We start from the raw sequence: 18,338 nt of genomic DNA, 5'->3' as shown, positions 1-18,338 counted from the left end.
GTGATAGAGGAACCCTGTGCTGCTGGTGGGAGTGCAAGTCAGTCCCCTTCCTGGTCCAGCTGTGAGGCCCTTGTGGCCCTGATGCCCACGCTTCAGCACAGGTCCCAGAGGCACTCACACCTCACACACCATTATGTGTACAAGGCTGGTTCACTGAAGCTGTTTGAAGTAGCAAAAACTAGGAAAATATTGATTTGAACCATGTGAAACTGAGGATTTTGCAGATTAAAAAATGGTCCAATGCCAGCGATTTCATATGATACAACCTAAGAACAGGAATGTCTATTTGCAGGTAAACACACTGTGGTGGATTCATACAAAGGGATATTAGACAACAGCCCAAATTACTGCCTAGAGCTGCACACGCCAACACGGACGTGATCAAGGCAAGCCACCAACACACAGACAGGAGGTGAGGGACCAACAGCCACCTGCCCAGCACCTCAGCTCCCTGCTTTCCAGGGCACCCCCTAGACACAATCATTCCTAATGCCTATCCCCAAACGACACCTTGGAACCCCGCACTCTCTGACCCCCTCCCATCTTTCCTGCTCATACATCTGGTTCTCCAACTCCACTCCCCAGTACCGTGACTCTTCACTCTGCCACTTTCCACCCTCCTGCAAACTCCTGACTCTGCCACTTTTCTCCTAACCATCCTGTTCCACCCAAACCTGCAATGTCCTTGCTGTGCCTTTTTTTTTTTTCTGGAGATAGGGTCTGGCTCTGTTGCTCAGGCTGGAGTGCAGTGGTGCGATCTTGGCTCACTGCAGCCTGCGCCTCCCAGGCTCAAGCCAGCCTCCCACCTCAGCCTCCCAAGTAGCTGGGACTACAGGTGTGCGCCACCATGCCCGGCTAATTTTTGTATTTTTCTGTAGAGATGGAATTTTGTCACATTTCCCAGGCTAATCTGAAACTCTTAAGCTCAAGCAATCCACCCGCCTGGGCCTCCCAAAGGGCTGGGATGACAGGCATGAGCCACTGTTCAACGCGCCCGGCCCCCTGCTGTGCTCATTAACCAGCTTAGATGCCGGGGTCTATCAATGCAATCAATACCTGATGTCCAGCACTTCACAGCATTCCCGCCACCTACTCCTCATCATCAGCGCCCCCCCCAGAGAAAACTACCACACATAGTTGGCACACCCTTTCTACTCAGCAGAGAACCCTGATTTTTATTTCACTGAGAAAAGAGAAGTGACCAAAGGGGAACTTCCATTCTCCTACCACCCCCACATCTGTACTCATCCCTCTACGGGGAAGACCTGTCCCTGCCCAATCCTTTCCTTCTCACCTTCTCGAGGCCTCTGCTGCTAAATCAGCTACTCTCTTTCCAGCATCCGTTTCCCTCTCCACTGGATGAGCATACAAATTCGCCAAGTTAAGTCTTATCACACAGAACGCCTCTGACCCCATATGTCCCTCCTGCTACCACTCCATCTTCCTACTGTCCTTTTTGATGAAAATCCTTGAAAAAGTCATCTATGCTACCTTCACTTCCTCTCATTCTTGCATTCAACAGGTATTTATTAGGTGCCCACTCTGTGCTAGAAAGGTGCAGAAAGCCTAGCCCTCCTGGGCAGAGTGGGCAGAAAGCTTTCTGCTAGGTGCAGAAAGCCTAGCCCTCCTGGGCTCATCTTTTTGGGGGAAGAGATCATCACTAAGAGACGTAAGTAGCAGGTGTCCGGGTGTGGTGGCTCACAACTGTAATCCCAGAACTTTGGGAGGCTGAGGCGGGTGGATTACCTGAGGTCAGGAGTTCGAGACCAGCCTGGCCAACACGGCGAAACCCCATCTCTACTAAAAAAAATACAAAATTTAGCTGGGCATGATGGTGGATGCCTGTAATCCCAGCTACTCAGGAGGTTGAGGCAGGAGAATCACTTGAACCCGGGAGGTAGAGGTAGCAGTGAGCCAAGATCACGTCACTGCAGTCCAGCTGGGGTGACAAGAGCGAAATTCCATCTCAAAAAATAAAAATAAAAAATAAAAGGAGTAAGTAGCATGTGTGGTGAGTTCAATGGTGTAAGTATTAAGGAGACAAAGACCAGGAAGGACAGGAAGAATAGGGGCTGCAACCGAGGGAGAACAGCCAGGGAGGGCCTCTGAGAAGGGCACCTCCGAAGCAGAGCAGCAAGCAGAGGAAACTGCAGCTGTAAGAGCTTACAGCAAGTTCTGGGTTGAGCAAGGAGGCCAGAGAGGCTGCTGTGGAGCAAACAAGGAAGAAGGCAGGAGTGCAGTGGGCACAGGGAGTGGTTCACGAAGGGCCACACGGGGCTCTGCTCTTCCTAAATAGGAAGGAAATCCTTTGGAGGCTTCTGAGTGGAGCGGTCCAAGAAAGGCTTGCCACTTGATGGGGTCACTCTGGCTGCTATGTCAAGATTAGACTGCAGGTGAACAGGGCAGAAAAGAGAAGAGCTGGCTGGGCGTGGTAACTCACACCTGTAATCCCAGCACTTTGGGAGGCTGAGGCCGGCAGATCACTTGAGCCCAGGAGTTCGAGACCAGCCTGAGCAACAGGGCGAAATGCTGTCTCTACAAAAAATAAAAATAAATTAGCCAGAGGCTGAGCACGGTGGCTCACTCCTATAATCCCAGCACTCTGGGAGGCCAAGGCGGGCAGATCACTTGAGGTCAGGAATTCAAGACCAGGCTGGCCAACATGGTGGCTCTACTAAAAATACAAAAATTAGCCAGGCATGGTGATGCACGCCTGTAACCCTAGTTACACAGGAGGCTGAGGCAGGAGAATCTCTTGAAACGGGGAGGCAGAGGTTGCAGTGAGCAGAGATCACACCACTGTACTCCAGCCTGGGCGACAGAGTGAACATAAATAAATAAATAAATAAGCAAGCAAGGTGGGTATGGTGATGTGTTCCTGTGGTCCCAGCTACATGGGTGGCTGAGGTAGGAGGCTTGCTTGGGCCTGGGAGGTCGAGGCTGCAGTGAGTCATAACTGCACCACTGCATTCCAGCCTGGGTGACAGAGCAAGACCCTGTCTCAAAAAATAAAAATAAAAAAAGAGACAGAGCGAGAAATAAGCTAAGAGCCCTGGCAGTAATCCAGGTAAGATGGCAGTGGGTCGGCCAGGGGACAAGTAGTGGAATGACACGAGGTGCCTAGGTTCTGGATATAAGTAACTTTTTGTTATAAAATAATGCCAAACATACACAGAAGTAGAGAGTACAATGAACCCCCACAAGCCCATCACCATGCTTCAACCAGCACCCCTGTTCTGTATGTTTCACCTGTCTCTCCAGCCCTCGTTCGCCAGTGTCAGGGAATCCCAGCTATTCTGCATTTCACCTTAAATACTTTAGCCTACTCCTCAAAGAGGCATTTTCTTCCTAGACACGCCATTATCAAACTAAGAAAAACAATAATGTCATACTATCAACTAAAAGGTAATCCTCACCGATTATCTCAGAAACGTTGTTTTATGATTGTTTTGTCCAAAACTGGATCAAAACAAAGCCCACTCATTGTATTTTGTTATCATTTCTAAGTCTCTTCTATTTTTATTTTATTTTATTTTTGAGACAGAGTCTTCCTCTGTCACCCAGGCTGGTGTGCAGTGATGCAATCTCGGCTCACTGCAACCTCCCCCTCCAAGGTTCAAGCAATTCTCCTGTCTCAGTCTCCTGAGTAGCTGGAATTATAGGCAGCTGCCACTATGTCTGGCTAATTTTTGCATTTTTAGTAGAGATGGGATTTCACCATATTGGCCAGGGTAGTCTCAAACTCCTGACCTCAAGTGATCTACTTGCCTAGGCCTCCCAAAGTGCTGGGATTAGTCATGAGCCAGTGCACCAGGCCTCTAAGTTTCTTCCAGATCTCCTTAAATCTCTGTAAGATCTACTTTAATTTTTTCATGATTGACTTGTTCTGGAAATCAGGTCAGCTGTTCTACAGACAAGAGTGCTGCTGCTTTATGGCAGCATTATCTTGGTCTTCTAGTCCCTGCAGTTCCTTTTCACTACAAATCTGCCATAGAGCTTGACTAGTATAGGTGTTTTTTGGGGTAGAATACTTTAAAAAGCTGTGGTCACCTTTATCTTGCATCACTTTTTAGGGGGCTCATATCTGGTTATCTCATTTTTAGTGAGGCTAAAATTAGTAATAGCCTGATCCCTCCATTGTAAAACTGCCCATTGATACTTTACCTAACGAATTAAGCAAGCTCAGATAACCACTGTCTGAAACAGGTATTTTTATTGGAGTTTGCAGAATGGTCATTTTCTAATTCTATCATACTGCATTTATGACTAGAGTTCTTCTGTAAAGAACTTTCTCTCATTAACTAGGGTTGTTTGCTCTGAAAACGTTATTACATTGGTGTTGGAAAAGCAAGATAAATACCTCTTCCTTCTCTTTAATTATCAACTTTTATGTTAATGAACCATTATCTCTCCATTTTCAGTTGTATTCAGTGAGTGTTATTTATTTCCCTTTTCTTTAGATATTATTACAAATTAATGCTTTTTAGAATCATTGGTGAATTTTAATCAAATGGAGGACTTGATGCTCAAATTGCTCCATCTGTGGGCCATGGGACACCCTCTTCACTTGCTCTTGTGTTTATTTTTATTTGGAAACATTCAAATCGGAATAAAAATAGAGAAAACAGTGTTACAAATCCGTATGCGCCATCACTCAGCCTCAGCAATTCTCAGTTCATGGCCATTCCCATTTCATCACAACCTCTCCCGGCCACTAGGCTACTCCAAAACAAATCTCCAACACCACATTGCTTCACATGCCAACACTTCAGCACGAACTCCAAGAAACAAGAACACCACCTCTAAATAAACCAGCTCTAAATAAAACTGCTCTGTCTTTTCATTCAAACTTCATAGTCTTTGATAGCTTTCTGGCATAACGGCTCCAGATCTGGAATCAGCCATTTCTCTAAGAAGACCTGGTTCTCTTTAGTGGGAAAGAACTAGCCGGGCGCCGTGGCTCACACCTGTAATCCCAGCTCTTAGGAAGGCAGAGGCGGGAGGACAGCTTGAGCCCAGGAGTTCGAGACCTGCCTGGGCAATATAGCGAGAAACTCGTTCTCCACAAAAAGGAAAAAAAAAAAAAAAGAACACCATCTAGCGGGTAGGTGTGCTAGTGCTGCTGCGTAGTTAGAGCTCCAAGGTCTCTCAGTGGACCGAGCTAGAATACATGCACCTTACAAGAGGAAAACAATTATGTTATCCTTACAGACTTCAATTCGTATTTGTTTTATTTATTTCTCTTTAACTTCTTTTATCTCTCTCTTATGCTGAAAATCTTGATTCCTAACAATATAATTGTTTTATCATAATTTAAATACATAATAAGTTCAAATAACAGTATCAGTATCATTACTGACAATAAAGCTATTGAATAAGTTTAAGATTCCTTGGCCAGGCGTGGTGGCTCACGCCTGTAATCCCAGCACTTTGCAAGGCTGAGGCGGGTAGATCATGAGGTCAGGAGATCAAGACCATCCTGGTAACATGGTGAAACCCCGCCTCTACTAAAAATACAAAAAATTAGCTGGGCGTGATGGTGGGTACCTGTAGTCTCAGCTACTCAGAGGCTGAGGCAGGAGAATCGCTTGAACCAGGGAGGTGGAGGTTGCAGTGAGCTGAGATCGTGTCACTGCACTCCAGCCTGGGTGACAGAGTGAGACTCTGTCTAAAAAATATGTGCGTGTGTGTGTGTGTGTGTTTATTTCTTTGCAGGTCTTTAGTATGTCCTACTGAAGATATTCAATCAAACTACCATACTCTGAGGTTGAGTATTTCTCTTCTCTGACACCAAACTGGTTATATAACCAATTTCTTTTCCATTTCTAGAAAATGCTATAATGTACAATTTTTTATTTTTTAATTATGAAAATGTTTATATATTCCTAGTCAGAAGTCATGCATCCGTCTTCCTTCCACCCTTTCTTCCTTCCTTCCCCTTATAAGTAACAACCATCTTCATTTCTATCCTTCTATTTGTTTTCCTGCAAATTTAAAGAGATATTCTACTCGCTTCCTCCCTCCTTATACAAAAGATTGTTTGAGTCTATGTATATTATTAAGGTAGAGCCAAAATGACCTGCCAACAGACTGAATGTGAAGTGTGAGAAAAATATGAGGTGTGAGATGAGAATATGTCTCAGATTTTGGGCCTAAGAAAAATGGCACTGTCTTTTACGGAGACGGGGAAGCCTGTGGGAGGAGTAGGCTGGGGAATACCAGGAGCCTGGTTTGGGACATCGGAAGTTTGAAATGCCTACTAGTAAAATCCACGTGGACATAACCAGCAGGAAACTGAATATACAAGTTTAGAGTTCAAGAGAAAGGTACAGGCCTCAAGTACAGATTGAAGTCATGATTCCTCTTACCTTCTTAGGAATCAACTACACATTTAAAAGTAGTATTTCTTATATTTTAGCCTCTACTTCCAGATTTTTTTGTGTGAGGTTTTAAAATCTATAATTATGGAAACAGAGCACAGTTGAGCATTTCTAATCCATTTGGCATCCTGTAGGTTACTTGCACACTCAGCAAAAAGTTTCAGAAAACCGGTGAGGACAGAAAGCAAACTAGTGGGTTCAAGAGTGAATGGATGACTGATTTTGAAACTTTCTAAACACCTACAGTAAGTAAATGCAGTGCCAGCATAAGGACGCAAAGATCAATGGGACAGAACGCAAATCCAAATTAACTGTTACACTGATGGTCAACTGATTTCTGACAAGAGTGCCAAGATAATGCAATGGGGAAAGAACAGTCTTGCTAACAAATGATGTTGGGATAACTGTATATCCACATGCAAAAGAATGAAGTTGGAACCCTACCTCACACCATACACAAAAATTAATTCAAAAAGAATTACAGACCTGGCCAAATGCAGTGGATCATGCCTATAATCCCAGCACTTTGGGAGGCCAAGGTGGGTGGATCGTTTGAGCTCAGGAGTTCAAAATCAGCCTGGGCAACCAGGTAAAACCCCATCTCCACAAAATATACAAAAAAGTGCTGGGCACAGTAGCTCATGCCTGTAATCCCAGCACTTGGGGAGGCCAAGGTGAGGGGATCACTTGAGGTGAGGAGTTCGAGACCAGCCTGGCCAACATGGTGACAACCCGTCTCTACTAAAAATACAAAAAATTAGCCAGATATGGTGGCACGTGCCTGTAATTCCAGCTACTCAGGAGGCTGAGGCAAGAGAATCACTTGAATCCTAGAGGCAAAGGTGGCAGTGAGCCAAGATTGTGCCACTGCACTCCAGCCTGGACAACAGAGCAAGACCTCATCTAAATAAAAAAACAAAAAAATTAGCTGGGCATTGTGGCATGTGCTTGCACTCCCGGCTACTCAGGAGGCTGAGGTGGGAGGATCACTTGAGCCTGGAAAGCCAAGGCCATAGTGAGCTGTGATGGTACCACTGCACTCCAGCCTGGGCAATAGATCAAGACCCTGTCTCAAAAAAAAAAGAATCACAGACCTAAAATAAGAGCTAAAACTATTAAATTCTTAGAAAATATCATAGGTGGCTGGGGCCAGCATTTCACACAGGTAATCCCAGCACTTTGGGAGCCCGAGGCAGGAGGATCATCTGACCCCAGAAGTTTGAGACCAGCCTGCGCAATACAGTGAGACCTCATCTCTACAAAAAAATAAAAATAAATTAGCCCGGCATGGTGGTGTGCCTGTGGTCCCAGCTACTGTGCTCCCAGCTGCTTGGGAGGCTGAGATGGGAGGATCACTTGAGTCTGGGAGGTCGAGGCTGCAGTGGGCTGTGCTGGTGCCACGGCACTCCAGCCTGGGTGACAGAGTGAGACCCTCCTGCCCAAAAAAAGAAAAAAAAGAACACAATATTTGCAAATCATGTATCTGGTAAGGGACTTGTATTCAGAATTATTTTTAAAACTCTCACAACTCAATAAAAAAGACTAATAAACAAATTTTAAAATGTGGCCAGGTGTAGTGGTTCATGCCTGTAATTCCTGCACTTTGGGAGGCCGAGGCAGGTGGATCACTTGAGGCTAGAAGTTCGAGATCAGCCAGTCAACATGGCAAAACCCCGTCTCTACTAAAAATACAAAAATTAGCCAGGTAAGGCCGGGCATGGTGGCTCATGCCTGTAATCCCTGCACTTTGGGAAGCCAAGACAGGCGGATTACCTGAGGTCGGGAGCTCAAGACCAGCCTGACCAACATGGATAAACCTCGTCTCTACTAAAAATACAAAATTAGCCAGGCATGGTGGTACATGCCTGTAATTCCAGCTACTTAGGAGGCTGAGGCAGGAGAATGACTTGAATCCAGGAGGCAGGGTTGCAGTGAGCCGAGATCGTGCCACTGCACTCCAGCATGGGCAACAAGAGTGAAACTCTGTCTCAAAAAAAAAAAAAATTAGCCAGGTGTGGTGGCACAAGCCTGTTAAGTTAACCCAGCTCCTCAGGAGGCTGAGATACAAAATCGCTTGAGCCCTGTGAGGCAGAGGTTGCAGTGGGCCAAGGTCATGCCCCTGCACTCCAGCATGGGTGACAGAGGGAGATTCTGTCTCAAACTAAAAATGGACAAAGGATTTGAATAGACATTTCTCCAAAACAGATATACAAATGGCCAATAAGCATATGACGAGATGCTCATTAGTTATTAAGAAAATGCAAATCAAAACCATGAGATACCACTTCACATCCACTAGACGGCTATAATGAAAAAACACAACAGCGGGCCGTGGCGACAAAGCAGAGAAATGGGAATCCTCATGCATTGCTGATATGAATGCAAAATGGTGCAGCTACTTTGAAAACCAGTTTGGTAGTTCCTTAAAAAGTTAAAGACAGGGTTACCATGTGATCCAGCAATTCTGCTCCTGGGTATATAGCCAAGAGAATTAGAACATATGTTCAAACAAAAACTTATGAATTAATGTGCATAGCAGCATAATTCACAATAGCCAAAAAGTGGAAACATCCTAAATGTAAAACTGATGGATGAACAAAATGCAGCCTATCTGTATAATGAAATATTATTCCGCCAGAGAAAGGAACAAAGTACTAAGACACACTCTAATACAGACGAACCCTGAAAACATGCTCAGTGAAAGAAAACACAAAATTCCACATTGTATGATTCTATTTATATAAAATGTCCAGAAGAGGAAATCCTTCAGAGACAGAAAGTTGATTCGTGGTTATCAGGAGCTGGGAGGAAGAGGGAAGGGAAAGGACTGCTGATGGGTATGAGGTTTATTTTGGGGGTGATGAAAATGTTCAGAAATTAGTATTAATGGTTGCACAATCTGTGAACATACTAATAATTGAACTGTACTTTCTTTTTTTTTGGAGACACAGTTTCACTCTGTTGACCAGGCTGGAGTGCAGTGGCCCGATCTCGTCTCACTGCATCCTCTATCTCCTGGGCTCAAGTGATTCGCGTGCCTCAGCCTCCTGAGTAGCTGGCATTACAGGTGCGTGCCTCCACACCTGGCTAATTTTTGTATTATTAGTAGAGATGGGGTTTCACTATGTTGACCAGGCTGGTCTCAAACTCCTGACCTCAGGTGATCTGCCCACCTCAGCCTCCCGACGTGCTGGGATTACAGGCATCAGCCAACACACCTGGCCTGAATTGTGCACATCTTTAAATGGTAAATCTTCCAGCCTGGGCAACATGATGAGACCCTGTCTCCACTAAAAATACAAAAATATAGCCGGGTGTGGTGGTGCACACCTGTGGTCCCAGCTACACAGGAGGCTGAGGTGGGAGGATTGCTTGAGCCTTGAGGGCAGAAGCTGCAGCAAGCTGAGCTCGCACCACTGCATTCCAGCCTGGGTGACAAAGTGAGACCCTGTCTCAAAAAAAAAAAAAAATAATTAATGGTAAATTTTAAGATATAATATCTATATTTTTAAAAACATTACTATCTATATTTTTCAAATGTTAATCAAATTAATATATAGATTATTTAATATCTATTTTTTAAAATGTTAATATCTATATCTTTAAAAACGTTAATTAAATATATAGAATAAATATAGTATAGAATAATATCTATATATTTTTAAGTTAATTAAATTAAAAAAATTTTTTTAAATACTGGCTACTGTAGTAGACGATCTTTCAGCTCTGATTCAAGATTCTTGTGTCTTCTACCAGGAACCTGGAAAGAGCTGCAGGCCAATTTGTTACAGGGCATTAATGTTATCATGAGAAATTTCTTTTATTTATTTATTTTTTTAAAGAGACGTGGTCTCGCTATGTTGCCTAGGCTGGTCCTGAACTCCTGGGTTCAAGTGATCCTTCTGCTTCAGCCTCCCAAAGTACTGGGATTATAGCTCTAAACACCATACCCAGTCTGGAAATTTCTTTTTAAAACCCTACTCCTGGCCGGACACAGTGGTTCACACCTGTAATCCCAGCACTTTGGGAGGCTGAGGTGGGCGGATCACCTGAGGTCGGGAGTTCGAGATCAGCCTGACCAACATGTAGAAACACCACCTCTACTAAAAGTACAAAATTAGCTGGGCATGGTGGCACAGGCCCGTTATCTCAGCTACTCAGCAGGCTGAGGCAGGAGAATCACTTGAACCCGGGAGGTGGAGGTTGCAGCGAGCCAAGATCACGCCATTGCACTCCAGCCTGAGCTGGAATGAAACTCTGTCTCAAAAAACAAAAACAAAACCCTACTCCTTCTCTAAAGCACAGCTCAAATCTTTTCTATGAGGCTGGTCCAAGTCTGAGCTGAAAGAAAGCACTATGGGGAGGGCTGCTGCTTTCTGTGAAGGAGACGAGGACCAAATGCTCCCTTACCATGGTGAGGGACAGCATGGAAAAGCAAGCCCCAGGTGCTGGGCTCTGGAATGGGGTCTATGGGGAGAGAAGAGAGAGAGGTGGCAGCATTGCTCAGCATCTTACCTCCCTAGACCACTGCAGGAACCACATGTAGGGCTCCTCTGCCCACTTCACTGTCAACAACAGGTTGGACCAGCCTGCCAAAATGGGGAAGGAGAACCAGCCCCAGTACACTCATCCATCAGGTGCAAGGAATCCCCCAACCTGCCCCTTTGATTGAATATGATTTCATTTATTGGATCAAAATGACTTACTATGCTCCAATACCATTTTCTTCTCTCTGTCAGACAAAACATAATAGGTCCATCTTTCCTTTGGCGCGTTATTTCCACATCTTATAGGTTACGTGATTTGGCGCAAAGCAAAAAACAAGGGACCCGGGAGCAACTGAGCCTGGATTCCACTTGTAATTGACCATTCACTAGGTCTGTATACTTAGCTGAGGGACTTGACCTCTCAGAGCCTTGGCAGCCTCAGCTCCAAGATGAGGGCATTACCACCACCCAGAGTTACAATAATAACTTAAAAAAACCACATGAATGAAGCATGTAGCTCATTTCCTAGAGCATGCCTGACAGTGTAAAGGAAGAAAGTACAACTTGGGCAGAGATGACCGAGTGTGTAACTGGCTGGCAAGGGAACGTGGAGATCATGAAAATTTTGAAAAATGCCTGGCATGCTACAGGGGTTCCACAGAGGTGAGTTTCTCTCATCCTTCTTCCAGGATTGAGCTCCTTGAAGGCAAGGACTAGGCTGTTTATCTTTAAGCATGCCAAAGCGGGGACACAACATTTTATATGTAGTAGATGCCCAAAAAAGCATCAGGGGGCGCTTCAACAGATCACACTTTCATTCTCCTTTCATCTGTATTTCAAATGCACTTACTACAAAATTTAAGCACTTATACTGTTTTATAATTATTTCAGGTTTGTTGGTCTGGCCTCCCCAAAGAGACAGTAAGGTTCCTGGGGTCAAAAATACAATTGCTTACATCCTACTTTCTAAGTCCTACTAACACAGCCCACTGACCTAATCAGCTCATTTCAAAGTCGAATAGGGCTCATTTTTTGGGCTGAAACCAACTGCTCCCTATTGCCAAAGGATCAGCAGCTGAGCCCTAACAAGGTCCCTTCCTAAAAAGAAGCTGCCTCAACCCAAAATGCCAAGTAGGCTGACCAGCCATCCAGGTGTACAGGGATAAAGAGTGGGGCTAACCGTCCGGGATGTCAGTTTAGCATTTCAGTGCGAAAAGTGGGAAACTCCAAGGCAAACTGATATGCTGGTTACCACAGTCATCAATGAGTGACTGTTTGCACTATCATAGCTCTCAAACGTCTTTAAGAAACTGGGGAAGTTAAGTTACTAGCAGGTTACTAAGTCATATGGGGAAGGCCTAGGGAGATAAGCAGCCTATCGTGCAGAATAAATACCTTAGAAACACCCAGCGGAAGATTGCCAACATACACCTCTGTCTCTCTTTTCTTGAATCCTAAGAAGAAAAACAGCATTAAACGGGACTTAGAACACATAATTCACTTTTTCTATTTCTGTCTTTCTTTCTTTCTTTTTTTTTTTTTTTTGAGACAGAGTCTTCCTCTGTCACAAGGCTGGAGTGCAGTGGTGTGATCATAGCTCACAACAACCTTGACCACCCAACTCCACACAATCCTCCCACCTCAGCCTTCCAAATAGCTGGGACTACAGGGACATGCCACCATGCCTGAATATTTTTTTTTTTTTGGTAGAGATAAGGTGTTGCCCAGGCTGGTCTCAAATTCCCGGGCTCAAGCAATCCTCCTAGCTCAGTCTCCCAAAGTCCTTGGAGAAACCCCATCTCTACTAAAAATACAAAATCAGTCGCGCATGGTGGCATGTGCCTATAATCTCAGCTACTTGGGATGCTGAGGCAGGAGAATCACTTGAACTCAGGAAGCAGAGATGCGGTGAGCCGAGATCGTGCCACTGCACTCCAGCCTGGGCAACAAGAGCGAAACTCCATCTTAAAAAAAAAATTAATAAAAAAATTTTTAAAAATATTCCCATGCACATACATGCCTACAAACATCCCCCGATCCCCATGAACACTGAATGGCTATACTGTACCCAATCATTCAGCAATACTTATCAATATTAAGGAGTGGTCCATGATAAGCGCTAGCCGTGCATATCCCCGCCTTCCTGGCAGGGGATCACTCTGCAGGGACAGAGAGCCATGGGCATACCAGGAATTCCATGGTGAGTTATTAGGAAGTGAGGGAGTTATTAGGAAGTGTTTCGGGACCCATGGGGTTGTGCTTCCCCAAGTTAACATTAAGCTGACAGTGGGGAGCATGCAGGGGGCCAGGGGAATGCAGGAGGGAGGCTGAAGGGAATCCAAGCAGATCAACAGTCCATGCCAGGATATGGAGATACGAAAAAGCTCAGCAGATTTGGGAAACTGCTCATAGCTAGTACTGGTTGGCAGGTGGATTGCACACTGCATGCAGCAAGTGGTGAGAGACAAGGCTAGAAAGGCAGGTGAAGCCAAACTATGAAATCATGGAAGTCTGTACTACAGCAGTCACAGTTTATTCCACTGGCCGGGAGATGTGGGTGGGGGCTGGGAGATGTGGTCAGGGGGTGTCAATAAACCTGGGTTTCAGAAAGATCACTTTGGAGATGGTAGAGGGCAAATTGGAATAAGGCACAAATGAAACAGAAACACGGGGTCAGGAGTGGCAGGTGCACCAGAGAGTAAGGGTGGCAGCAGTGGCAGGGGCCACATCCTCCATGCGACAGGAAACATGGTGGCTGACTGGAAGAAGAGTAAAAGCTAAGCGGATCCCAAGTTTCACATTGAACAGAAACTGGGCAGATTGGGAACCATTAACTGGGATCCAGGTTATAGGATGAGAGTCCCAGCACCAGCGAATCGCCCAGCCTAACTTACCTGGAGATTTCTGCTCCTCCAATACTCCATTCTTCCCAACCAGTTTAGCAGAGGGTTCAGAGTCACTGCTGTTCCAGGACCTGTCAAAAACAGGTGTCAGCATCGAACCTCCCAAGCTCAGACTCCGACAAAAGGAAACACGTGCCAGGCATAAGCAGAGGGGCCTTGCATAAACCTCCATTCCTCTTCCTGACCAAGGGCTTCCCTTCCTCCTCCCAGAACCAGGCTCCAAGCCAAGAAGCCTGCCACTGGACCTTTTAAATCACTAACAGTTAAAGTATACTTAGGATTAGGATTGACCAGCAAGAGATGCTAGGGTGACTCTTAAGCCCTGGGCATGGTGAGGCAGGAATGGGAGAAAGAGAAGGCTAGGGGATGGAGTGAGGCTTGCTTATGAGCAAAGGGAAGGGACTTACATGCTGCAGTTGCTCTCCAACAGGATTTCCTGCAAAGCCAAAAGGCCACAATTAGAGGAATGCCAGGATAATCCACCACTATATAATCACTGAATAGGTAATATGGTAAGCAGAATAATGCCCCTCAAAAGTGGTACACATCCTGATCCCAAGAACCTATGAATATATTAGGTTTCAGGGCAAGGTTGCAGATGGAGTTAAGGTTGTCCATAAACTGACAAAACAGGCCCGGCACAGTGACTCACGTCTGTAATCCCAACACTTCGGGAGACCAAGGTGGGTGGATCACCAGAGGTCAGGCGTTTGAGACCAGCCTGGCCAACTTGGCGAAACCCTGTTTCTACTAAAAATACAAAAATTAGCTGGGCATGGTGACAGGCACCTGTAATCCCAGTTACTCAGGAGACTGAGACAGGAGAATCGATTGAACTCAGGAGGCAGAGGTTGCAGTGAGCCGAGATTGGGCCACTGCACTCCAGCCTGGGCGACAGAATGAGACGACGTCTCAAAAAAAAAAAAAAAGAGAGAGAGATGTGGTAACAGAAGCAAAGTTAGAGTGAAATGATATGAGAAGGACTTGACTACTGTTGTTGGCTTTGAAGACGGAGGAAGGGGCCACAAGCTAAGGAATGCTGGCAGCCTCTAGAAGCTGCAAAAGTCAGGAAAATGGATTCTCCAATTAAAGTCTCCAGAAGGAACACAACCCTGCTGAAACCTTGATTTTAGCCCACTAAGATGTGTGTCAGGCTTGTGACTTACAGAGCTGTGGGATAATATATTTGTGTTGTTTAAACCACTGAGGTTTTCGTCTTTTGTTATGAAAGCAAATAGAAAACGAAGACAGATAGCAATGCGCAAACCACACTCAGCTCTGCACAGTGGCTGGCCTGTGGAAAGAACAGTACTTTAGGAGTTAGATGCATCTGTGAGTCCACCCCAGAGACCTTGGGCAAATTTCATCTGTCCAGTCAGAATCAAAACACCCATGTCATAGATCATGGCAGTGAAGTGAGATACTGCACTTAAAGCACTTGGCATGTGTCAAGAACTCAATAAATGATAGCCATTGTGGTGTTTTTTTTGTTTGTTTTGTTTTCTTAGATGAAGTTTCACTCTTGTTGTTCAGGCTGGAGTGCAGTAGAGCAATCTCGGCTCATTGCAACCACCGCCTCCTGGGTTCAAGTGATTCTCCTGCCTCAGCCTCCCGAGTAGACGGCATTATAGGCACCCACCACCATGCCTTACTAATTTTTTGTGTTTTTAGTAGAGACGGGGTTTCACCACATTGGCCAGGCTGGTCTCAAACTCCTGACCTCAGGTGATCTGGCCTCCCAAAGTGCTAGGATCACAGGCATGAGCCACCACATCCAGCCATTGTGTTTATTTTTACGGCTTTTATTGGCACTTTCCTACAACTCCATGAGTATTATCTTCCCATTTTACAGATGAGAAAATGAAGCTCAAGGATATCAGGTGATTTTATAAAATTATAAAAGATGCTCAGATAACTCAGTCCTGTGATTCCAAAGCTTTGGTCATCTTTCTATAGATAACAAAGCTATCAAAGACATTTTAAAGGGATTTTTTTCCCTGTACTTTAAGGAAAACATAAATTAAAACAGTAAATTTTAAAATAAAACAGTAACTCTCTCTAAATTATGCCCAGCTGTAGGAGGGAACAACAATTTTAGCTGCAACCAATTCTAAATAGAACTAAAAGTAGTTCAGATAATTAAAAGACAGGTATGGATGGATAAAAATGGAGAGGTTTATGGGAAAATCAGAAATCTAGGATGTTAGTCCTAGTTCCTGGTAATTCCTGGAAAAGCCTATGGGCTTCTGGAATAGAACAGGCACTGAGACCTCCCAAGCCAAGGGCCAGCATAAGTCTGCCCAAGATGCCTTTAAGGGCCTGTCAGGTACTATGCTAAGCAGCTAAAACACACTCTCATTTAATCCTCACTCAAACTCTAAGAGGGAGACATTGTTAACCCATTTTACAGATGAAGTCCCGGAGGTGCAGAGATGATAACCTAGTATTTGGCCAAGATCAGTTAGTATCTATGCTTACAAATGGGAGAAGTCTGTTTTTGTTTTGAATCCAAATGATACGATTCCAAAGTCCTGAATTTCCTTCTATTGTTTGATCTGGAGAAGTATCCTATTTGTGTAATTTTTGTTGTTGTTATTGTTGAGACAAGGTCTTACTCTCTCGCCCAGGATGGAGTGCAATGGTGTGATCTCTGCTCACTGCAACCTCTGCCTCCCAGGTTCAAGTGATTCTCCCACCTCAGCCTCCCAGATAGCTGGGACTACAGACACGTGCCACCACATCTGGCTAATTTTTGTTGTTAGTAGAGACAGGGTTTCACCATGTAGGCCAGGCTTTGTGTTTTTAAAAAGACCTAAAGAATCCACAAAGAACTCCTACAACTCACCAACAAAGACAACAAATAAAAAGCAATTAAACCGATTAAAAAGCAAGCAAAGGATCTGCTAGACATTTCTCTAGAGATATACAAATGGCCAATAAGCAAATGAAAAGATGTTCTGCATCTTTAGCCATTAGGAAAATGTAAATCAAAACCACAATGATAAACTTCGTATTAATCAGGGTGGCTACAAGTAAAAAGACTCTATCAAGTGTCGAGGACATGAAGAAACAGGAACCCTCACATTGCTGGTGGGAATGTAAAATGGTGCAGCCACTTTGGAAAAGTTTGTCAGGTTCTCAAAAAATTAAACAGAGAATTACCATATGACCCAGGAAGTCCACTCCTGGGTAACTATTCAAAAGAAATTCAAATACATGTTCACACAAAGGCTTTTCCACAAATATTCATATTAGTGTTGCTTATAATAGCCAAAAAGTGAGAACAATCCAGATATCCATCAACTGATGAATTAACGAAGTGTGGTATATCTATACAATGGAATATTATTTGGTAATATAAAAGGAATGAAGTACTTATACATGCTATATAACCTGGATGAATCTCAAAAATGATGCTAAGGGAAAGAAGGCCACATATTACATGATTCCACTTCTCTGAAAAGTCCTGAATAGACAAATCTGTATAGACAGAAAGTAAATTAGTGGCTGTCTAGGATTGGGAGGTGGAGAGGGGAATGAGGAGTGACTGCTAATTGACGGGAGATTTCTTTCCAGGGTGATGGAGATGTTCTAAAATTAGATTGTTGTAATGGTTGTACTGTAAACACACCAAATATACTGAAAACACTTGAGGTGTACACTTAAAACAGTTGAATTTTATGGTGTGTGAATTATATCTCAATAAAGCTTTCTTAAAAAAAAAAAGCAAATACAGTTTAAAGAATGGTCAGTATGAGCACGCATTCTTTCACTTTCCCACCTCACGAACCACCACCCACACAAATGAAGTTGTCCACGGCCTCGATCATTCCGTTTCCATGACTTGCACATGAGGACTCAGTGTTGGTCAGCCCCTGCAGCACATTTGGTTTGCTAAACTAAAAGATTTTCGTTTAGTAAACTAAGTTTAAATTTCGTTTTTTAAACCAGAAAGTTTTTTTGTTTTTTGGTTTTTTCTGAGACGGAGTCTCACTCTGTCGCCCAGGCTGGAGTGCAGTGGGGCGATCTCGGCTCACCTTAACCTCTGCCTCCCGAGTTCAAGCTCTTCTGCTTCAGTCTCCCGAGTAGCTGGGATTACAGGCGTGCGCCACCACGCCCGGCTAATTTCTGTATTTTCAGTAGAGACGGAGTTTCGCCATGAGCCACCGCGCGCAGCCTCAGAAAGTTTTTAAACAGCTTCAAAGGAAAGGTGGGATGACAGAGGCGTCCTTTCCCATAAAGCGGCCACCGTTCCGCACACTGCGCTCCCCACCTGCACAAATCCCGACCAGGAGGTCAGCTCCCACCCGACTCGAGCGAGCGACTGCCCCGCGGGAACAGCGCCCCCTTTCCCCATTTCTATCGGGACGAGGGCGGCTTCCATCGCTGCCTGCCGACGCCGCTGTCCTCCAACTCTCGCTCCGCAGCCCGGGACCTGGGGCCGGGAGTCCTACCTCGTCTCGCGTCCACCTGCGGTCGCGACGCCCAGCCTTCGCGCCTTCTCCGTCCGCGCTCCGCCTCCTGGGAGCCCGCGGGGCCGGGGCGCGGGGCGGCGCTTGCCGGCAGCC

The 18,338-nt window shown here is 45.0% G+C and overlaps 1 protein-coding gene across 2 annotated transcripts in view; it reads right to left on the bottom strand.

Annotated features, from left to right (window-relative positions):
- TDRD10 (tudor domain containing 10) overlaps positions 1 to 18,274 on the bottom strand; it is a 49,260-nt gene extending 30,986 nt beyond the window's left edge. The window contains exons 1-4 of one of the 2 annotated variants that reach the window (XM_012476322.2): positions 18,225 to 18,274; positions 14,178 to 14,206; positions 13,762 to 13,841; positions 12,263 to 12,321 (exon numbers count right to left, since the gene is read on the bottom strand). In XM_012476322.2, coding sequence (XP_012331745.2) covers positions 12,263 to 12,321; positions 13,762 to 13,841; positions 14,178 to 14,179 — 141 coding nt within the window. In that variant the 5' untranslated portion in view covers positions 14,180 to 14,206; positions 18,225 to 18,274. Of the gene's footprint in view, positions 1 to 12,262; positions 12,322 to 13,761; positions 13,842 to 14,177; positions 14,288 to 18,224 lie in introns of those variants that run through there. The other variant, XM_064370903.1, reaches the window with a different exon arrangement.
- Positions 18,275 to 18,338: the final 64 nt, after the last annotated feature.

The sequence above is a fragment of the Aotus nancymaae genome, unplaced genomic scaffold (assembly GCF_030222135.1).
Source record: "Aotus nancymaae isolate 86718 unplaced genomic scaffold, 86718_ANA_hifiasm-v0.15.2.pri h1tg000108l, whole genome shotgun sequence".
Classification (NCBI taxonomy): domain Eukaryota; kingdom Metazoa; phylum Chordata; class Mammalia; order Primates; family Aotidae; genus Aotus; species Aotus nancymaae.
Note: the sequence above shows the minus strand (reverse complement) of the source record. Positions and strands in the feature narration are given on the sequence as shown.